This window comes from Cantharellus anzutake (assembly GCF_015039405.1).
Source record: "Cantharellus anzutake strain C23 chromosome Unknown EI90scaffold_186, whole genome shotgun sequence".
Classification (NCBI taxonomy): Eukaryota; Fungi; Basidiomycota; class Agaricomycetes; order Cantharellales; family Hydnaceae; genus Cantharellus; species Cantharellus anzutake.
The window spans coordinates 92,370-101,096 of NW_024067136.1; the positions used below are offsets into that span (position 1 = coordinate 92,370).

Here is an 8,727-nt window from a genome sequence, read left to right on the forward strand (position 1 = left end):
TTTTATTTTATTTTATTTTTATAATAACGCGTTTAGGATCGATGTCCCCCTTTTCTCTGCGTGCTTATGTAAGAGCTCACCATGCGTGCCCTTCACGCGGAATTTGGCTGTTTTTTTTTTTGGGGGAGACTGCTTCACTGCGTCATCGAAGAACTGTGAATGAGCTAGATGTAATTCGGAGCCCCAAACATGGCTAACAAAACAACATACGTAAGGAAACTAGTCCACAGTATAAAGCTGCCTACACGTACGTACTCAGTCCATGTTTGATGTGCCTATACCCGCACTCCGCACGATGGCAACCACTCTTATCACCACCTTTCTTCTTGCTCACAGTGTTTTTTCAGCGCCTATCTTCCCTCGCAATGCCACTAGTTTCCCACCAAATGTATCTGATGCTTGCAACGATCTCCGAAATTGCCGAACGATGTGGGGCATCGTCTATAGCTGTCTCCTTACCGTCTTTGCCTGCATTTGGACAGCAGTGCACCCAAACGTGCCAAAGCACTATTATGGTGCCTGGTCGTTTAGATCACCCCGTGTCGGCTTCACGCTGCTTTCACTGCTTTCACCAGAGATCATTCTGGTATTTGCATGGAGGGATTTCTTAAAATCCTGGGAAATATCAAAGAAATGCAGGAATGTTGAAGGTGTGCCTTGAATTTAAGGAGAATGCAAAAATCAGGCTCTGACTTGCACTTGTAACAAGGGTGGACCTTTACACATTCATACTTTGTCGCCATGCATGGTTTCTTTGATCCATCGGCGGAAAGTGCGCTGGGTTACCGGGACGACCTGCAGCGATACCCCGGGATAATTGAGAAGTCTGGGAATGCTAGAAAGGCCGCAATAACAAAGGAGGAGATTCTTGACAGAAGCAAAGGGGATCCGTTTGCTAAATCCATCATTGTCCTTCAATTACTATGGTTTATCGCTCAATATGTCGGACGATGGGCAAGCCATTTACACAGATCACAACTCGAGACAATGACGCTGGCGTATGCGGCACTAAGTGTTGTTGTTTATGTGTTGTGGTGGCATAAACCCGTTAACATTCGATTCCCAATCCATGTGGCCAGAGAGTCCAATCCTGATCCTCCGACCTCCGGGACCAATGTTGATCAACCGACACCTAAAACGGAGACTGATGTAGATCTGATATCCCCCGTGACAAGGATCGGGGACGTGGAATTTGATCTCATATTTATAGTCACTGGGATGATCTTTGGGGGAATCCATTGCCTTGCATGGTCATTTCGCTTTCCAACACATGTAGAGATGCTTCTATGGCGGGTTTCAGCGATAATTATTACAGTCTTCCCTGGCTTTTTTATGTTCAGTGTACGGGTTGGTGGTAGTGAATGGCCGCCTGGTCTTGCGACCGCATTCATTGGGTTTGTTTACGCCACCGCGCGGGTTATCTTGTTTGTTCTTACCTTCACTTCTTTGCAATCGCCTCTACCTGATCTATACCAAACCCCATCTTGGTCATCATTCCTCCCGCATTTTGGATAGGTGTATGTACATGCAACCCTAATCCCATCGTCATCGAATGAAGGAACAGCTGCCAGCGTCCTAGGCTTTTTTTCAGCATAAGGTATCGTCCGCATAGCAAGAAATGTGAGTCCAAAAATGCGACTTCAACTCCCAACCCGGGTGGAAAGGGATAATGTCAATTGTCTAGTTTGAAACCTTGCAAGCCCAGCTGCGCCACACCGCCACACCAAGTGATGCCAACGGATCGTGATTTGAACGGGACTGCGGCGGCGGATCGAAAGGGAACAATTGGGCGGCGGAGTACGCGAGTAGCAGCAGACGACAGACAGAAAGGAGGATTACTTGAACGTGCCCAACATTAGGTAAGTCCAGAGCATTTGTTACCCCCCGAGCGTATTCAGCACCTGAGTATGGTCTCGGGGCCACGATCACCGGATAAACGAGGAAGCCTGTCAAACAAACCAGCGGACATAAGGTCGGGGCAAAAGGAAGACCTGTGTGAATTGACAGACACATGAACGACCAATAACTGCAGGATCCGAAGCGGGGCATCAACAAACGACGAAGCAGTAGCAAATGAGCGGATTACGTTAAGACGCACAATGGGGGGTTGAAAATGGAAAGGTCAAGGACGAATAACCCGAAGAAAGAACGCTTTGTGTTACCTCAGACAGGTGCTGGTTTTACGAGGAATAAACGCTATGCTACACATTCGCCGTTTACTAACTACAATTTCGGTCACTTCTAAGGGTCAGGACGATGCGTCCATTGTGAAGTGATCAGAAGCCTCGGATAATCGATTAGAGACACAGTGTTGTTCCCTACAGGTGAGGCAAATGAGTGAAGAGCAGAGACTGCAAAGTAGGCAAGCCCGCTTACAACAGAGTTCAAACGTGCTTGAAGGCATCGACCGGACGGATTGGACAGCCACTTGATTGAGTTTTCCCAGTTTCGTATTCCTTCCGCTTTCCATGCGCGCGCTCCCGTTTATGCTCGTTGGCGCACACATCTTGCTCAATTAACTAGTATTTACATGTGTTTGTGCCGACAAATTTGCCTTTAGAGTCTGATACTGACCGAGCCGCAGCCAAAACAAACCACCATTGGACTTGATGTAGCGGCGTGGCACAGTTTGTCAAGGTCTCAAATTAACCAGACAACTGAGTTGATCCCCTTCAGCCGAATGCCGAATGCCATAAAGTATTCCATCTGTGGAGGATTAGTAAACTTGCATCCTCGGACAGTGGACGCCGAATACTGTCGGGCTGCACTTGATGTAGTTGCCGAGTGGAGCTGTCGACAGCAGACTCGATCAACATTTCTGCTTTCAATCTATCTGACGTCGACGTCAGTTCATTCTATGCTCTCGATTATTGAATAGCACCGGCGGTCGGTTGATGACTCGTCCCCGTCCCCAAACGCAATCGTCAGCGTCCCTAAGCGGTTGGAGGTACGAAGTATCACATGTGTGGCGAGGAAATGAGACTGTAACAGCAGCAGAATTTTTCGCCCTTTGATCAACTGTTGTCGCGAGCTATCGAGTTTCAACGCTATGAGACGAAAAGTGGTCCCAAAAGAGGACGATTCACGTGTCCTTGCTCGGCGCTGATCTAGTTTCGAGAACGCACAGCCCTCGCTTCAGCTCGATTTCTCACAATTCGTGATCCGAGTGCACATGATTCAGTCTAACGCTGCATCCGAGATGTTGCCCTTACTCTTTCGTTGTCTTTGACTCAGGGATTTGCTCAAAGTCGGCCTTGTGGAGTCATATCGATGCTACGGATCGTGCAGATTGTGTGGAGTGGCCAGTGCGGTTGGCTGGGATTGGAGATGGTGGCAGAAACGACGTAGGAAACTAAGTGAAGGGTGGCGAGGTTTCGCAAAGGCTCAAAGGGATTCCTGGAATCGAAGTAATAGGTACTGATGCGTACCTCCGTCGTCGTAAGCACTACTCCGGGAGATAGTCTTACTGGGTGGTGACTAGGCGTTCGACTGTTGGGTAACAGTTGGACTCTTGATTGCCAATAGTCTCGCCGTCTGGGGAGTGTGATATATGTTCTCTCAAACTTCTTTGGGACCACCGCCCAGTTTACGAGGGCTAAAGAAAGCGTCCCAGTCTTCATGGCACTTGCCCAATCTTCAAGCGAGTGCTTGCATCCTATGCCACCCACTCTTGCCCTCTTGGGTCGTATTCTCCTGGTGTCTCATCCCTTTTGGTTCTATGTTTCCCAAGTGAACGTCTATACAATGATCGGATACGATCGGCTGACCGCTCGCAAATCAACTACTCTATGGGATTATTCTGGCTTCTACCGCTCGTCACTGGACCTGGCGCTTTATCAATAACGCGACATCGTATCTAACCGATACACTGTTGATCATTGACCGTCAATGTCTGGAACGGTGTAGCTGGAATTCCTCTTCCAGATACCACATGTGTAATGGGAGCGGTGCGGTGTTGGGAGATTCAGCTGTTCTAATGAGCACACAGGGTACGAGCCGGTCTATTCATAACCGTGTGTTCCGACCTGAACAAGATGTTGACGTCGGCCTTACTGTATGGATAGAACTCAATTACGGTATCATGTACGTCCACCTGCAATGGATACGGGCCAACTTGTAACTCCACTTCTGCGAACACATGTTATGTACCTTGCGGCTATATACGGCGAATTTCATCTGACAATTCCTGAGAAACCAATAAGGGGTAGATTAATTAATTTTGGTTCCATGCCGAAGCATCTCAACACACCTTTTCTGGGCGAATAGGGATTCGGCCCCCTACTTTCCAAGAATAAGGACCAGTACAGTATGGTTTCTATACCTTCTCATTTCGGTGTCTCCTGGAGGTTTCCTTGACGGTGTCAACCTCCTTCACCTGGGCGCTCAACGTGTCGTAACCACTCAATTATGAACCAATCTTTCCCCGCCGCTCGAATATATTAAATCCAAAGGCCTGTATGGATTCCTCTTCGACGTTCGGGTGCTATCTCATTTAATTTTCTGATTCCACGTGCCCATACTCCTAGCACAAGCAGTCGAATAACATTCAGTGCGACCCTATTGAGCCGGAACTCTTCCGTTGAGTTGGAGTCCATCGGCTAAACCTCACACACTGAATTGCTTGTACCTTCCAGTCATCGCTTCGCCGTGAGTCATCTAAGGTGTGTGAATGGGCTAAATTGCTTTGGGACCCCTGAAAATATTTATTGGCCTGCAGCCTTGAGGAGGCTCCGTGAGAAGGCACAGCATGCGGCGCCGCGCGCCAGTCTAGAGTATAAAGCCCATCCTTGGTCTAACACCTGGTAGCCTGCCTGCACCTGCATTCCTATGGCGGCTGCTCTTATCACCTTTCTTCTCCTTGTCCACAGTGTTTATTCAGCGCCCGTCTACCCTCACAACACGACTAATTTCCTGCTGGATGTATCTGATGCTTGCAGCGATCTCCGGAATTGCCGAACGATGTGGTGCATCGTCTATAGCTGTCTCCTTACCGTGTTTGCATGCATTTGGACGGCAGTACACCCAAACGTACCAGGGCGCTATTATAGTTCCTGGTCGCTTAAATGGCCCCGCATCGAATTAATGGCACTTTCACTGGTTTCACCGGAGTTCATTTTGACGATCGCATGGAAGGAATTCTTGACATCCTGGAGAATATCAAAGAAATGCAAGAAGGTAGAAGGTGCGCCCGGAATTTATGGGAAAGTAGGAAAGGACGAAGCCCTGACTTGTACTTAACACAAGAGTGGACCCTTACACATTCGTACTTTGTCACCATGAATGGCTTCTACGACCTACCAAAAGGAAGAACGGTGGATCTGAACGACTTGCAGCAATACCCCGGCATAATTGAGAAGTTTGGGGATGTTAGAAAGGCCGCAATAACGAAGGAGAAAATTCTCGACCGAAGCAAAAGGGATCCGTTCGCCAAATTGATAATCGTCATTCAATTTTTATGGTTCATCACCCAATACACTGGACGATGGGCAGGCCGTTTGCACAGATCACAACTCGAGACAATGACACTGGCGTATGTGGCACTGAATGTCATTGTTTACGTGTTGTGGTGGCATAAACCCGTTAATGTTCAATTTCCAATCCATGTGACGGAGGAGTTCCCCCCAACTTCCGAGACGAATCAACAAGCACTTAAAGTGGAGACAGGCGCAGATCCAACAACTCCTGTCAAGGAGGTCGGGACCCCGGGACTTGCTTTCATATTTGCGGCCACTGGGATCATTTTCGGAGGAATACATTGCTTTGCCTGGTCATTTCCCTTTCCAACATATGTGGAGATGATTCTGTGGCGGATTTCAGCGATATACATTACAGCGGCTCCTGTCGTTTTAGCGTTGAGCGTATGGGTTGCTGGTCATGCTGCAGTTGATCATGTTAGCGACGTTGGTGCAGGTGTAGTACTACTCAGTGGACCTGTTTATGCCATTGCACGGGTTATCTTACTTGTACTTACCTTCACCTCTCTGCGTTCACCTCCACCTGATCTATACCAAACCCCATCTTGGTCATTGCTCCTCCCACATTTTGGATAGCTGTATATACCGCCCTTCTCGTTAGAATTTTGTTTCATTACAGGACAGTCCAATGCTGATAAAGTACGCTTGAACACGACTTACATGTGCAGTTACATTTTAGATAAAAATTCATGAGACCACAAATTACGCATCAAGGACGCCTTTCGCATTCCGTTTACTCTTTACCTCTCTCAACATCAGTCACCCTCACACTGACCCCACACTCCCCAGACTCATTGCGTGTAGGTAATGTATCCAATAGCAGTCCTACTTAGGCTTATTCGTTAAGGGTGCTACCGTTGGTGCAATTGATATGGAGATAGATGGGATGTGGGCAGGATTCCAGCCTCTACTAAAGTAGAATGGGATGTGGGTGACATTGAAGTCAAGTCAACTTGGCCGGTAGAACCCCTAGTAGCAGTGCGTCAGACGGGCAGCATAGTAGTTCCCATAGTGCAACATCCCAGGTGACTGAATCGTGCGAGGTTCGGTGATGGACTCATCGTCCGGGGATTTAGTGCTTGGATCATAAATTGTGAGACTACGCTGAAATCGCGTCCTTGAATTTGAACACTATATCGTGGCACCGAATGAGGTCATGTGAACCCGTCATCAGTGTGCCGGAGAACAAATGTGCCATCTCAGTATTGGAGTACAATGTGGCGAGTCCCTAGATTGCCTTCCGCAATACCCGTATAGGGTCAGTTCAAACTCAATACAATCAGTAGTAGTAGCGTGGACCATAGTTGATTGGATTCCGCCACAGCGACAGTGCAGTCTTCTACGGTCACAGAGAAACATCAGTGTACATCCGCTGTAAGTGCCGAGCAGAGCTATTGGCAGCAAGCGCTCCGGGTAGTGGGAATGAACATGGAATTGACGTCTCTACTTGAAACTTGTCTGACGTCAACTCCTGTGAGGATCGGTCCTTCTGTGCTTCCAAATACCCGTTCGCGCCATCAGGAAGGGCTCTAGAGCTCATGGAAGATTCCAAGGGCGAAGAGATGCGATTTAATCCAAGTTGCAAATTAACTCTGCCTGAACTAGCCTCGGGCGGTGATCGGCTGTGCATTCATCCGTAACACAGTGGGTTGTTATGGCTGGCCGGATATAGACGAGGCACTTGGCGGCTGTACTTGCGACGACAAAGAGATAGAACTCAAAAGATACTTCAAATCTAAGAGACAGTGGCCATTGGATCGACGAGCATCATGAAAATCGGACTGGCGCTCCCACATGGTCCAGATGCTCCCAGGTGCTCTGGAGCCTCCGGAGTGCTCTGGACCAGGGGACCTTGCTCTAGTTGCCTGTCCGATTTTCGTGATGAGTGTCATTAGCTGTGAATACAAGGTACTTATACTACGATTAGGCTATGCTAAGCGCGCACAGACATGTCAGGGAGGCGGTGTCGGAATAGGTGTGGGATGCTGCGCATGCGCATCAGCACCGCATGCGGGACATGTTGCCGGAGCGGCATCATGACTTGGATTCCAACACAATGCTAGCTCGTCGACTGAGACTTGAGCCTCACTGGATTTTTGTGTTCCTTTGCTCATTCGACACCTCTGCCCCTCATCGGAGAGGGAAGTTGACAGTAATATCACAATAAAACGTGACGTGTGCGCGCGAGAGAGAGTACTGCTCTGCGCCGGCTATATACGTTTAACTGCGACATCTGTGTTCGCCACCCATACACCCGGAGGTGGCACCTCCTACAGGCACCTCTTAGGGGCTCGCCATTGTTTTCCCCGCTTTGCCCCGGCATAGCCTCACGGCTCATCATCGAGATTCTCCGCTGAATTCGTCAGCTCAGACATTGTCTCTACAATTACATTCGTTATTAGGGACTCCCATGCAACACTCCTGACCCAGCCGAGGTAGGGCTCACAATTGGCGAGGGAATAAGCCACAACCAAATAAGGAGACCAGCGGTTTATACGATTGTTCAGGGATATGAATTCCGCTGGTGCGCTAGCCGGCTGGCAATTCTTGGGGAGTTTGCATGACAGGAGCATCGGGATCCCAAATCGAACTCCATAAACTCACGGCCCCATCGCTGGATGCGATTGCGACCCTCAACATCCTGCGGGAATGTGACTGGACTGATCGGACATTCTTAATCCACCTGGCTTCAACTTCGTGAGTCCTACTACTGGTGAATGCTATTCCAGTGACGGTGTGGTCCGGGTGGATGGCCATGTTAAATGTATGAAGAAGGCGGTATGTTCCGCAATCCCATATGAAGACGTCACCCCCTACAGCCGGGATTCAGGGATATGTTGAGTCTGAAGAATCAATTGGACCACTTACTTTTGTTGGCACAAACAATGATCTGATCCTCCACCGGTCCCCCGGATGTTGGGCCTGAAATACCAAACTGACCATAAACTGCATTCTCCTTTGTATCTGGAGCAGAAAATGTATGGATGTGGACTAGCCACGTCGGATAAACGCGAAACAGCTTGGGAGGAATCTATATGGAGACGAGATAGGAATCCTGTCCTAGAGTTGGCGCTGTGATGGCGTACATTCTCTTCATATGTGACAAGCAACAGTTCGCCTGAAGCAGATAAACTTAATCTTCGAACGTCTTCAAAGGTCGGGATATCGCTGGTGCAGAGGTCACCGACCATGCACCGATTAGGGCGAGAGAGTGACTTGCTAAATGATCAATTTTTCCTGGATATCAAATACT

General features: G+C 48.7%; 2 protein-coding genes across 2 annotated transcripts; both read left to right on the top strand.

The window, feature by feature from the left end:
• Positions 1–295: 295 nt before the first annotated feature.
• Positions 296–1,515, top strand: EI90DRAFT_2951357 (uncharacterized protein; the record flags this gene model as incomplete). The annotated part of the gene is made up of 2 exons (XM_039055407.1): positions 296–650; positions 710–1,515. 2 exons carry the CDS (start codon positions 296–298, stop codon positions 1,513–1,515), a joined length of 1,161 nt encoding a protein of 386 aa, XP_038908058.1.
• A 3,353-nt stretch (positions 1,516–4,868) lies between these two features.
• EI90DRAFT_3093419 (uncharacterized protein) lies at positions 4,869–6,063 on the top strand. The gene is made up of 2 exons (XM_039062476.1): positions 4,869–5,182; positions 5,245–6,063. Exons 1-2 carry the CDS (start codon positions 4,960–4,962, stop codon positions 6,048–6,050), a joined length of 1,029 nt encoding a protein of 342 aa, XP_038908059.1. The 5' UTR covers positions 4,869–4,959; the 3' UTR covers positions 6,051–6,063.
• The last annotated feature ends 2,664 nt before the right edge of the window (positions 6,064–8,727 follow it).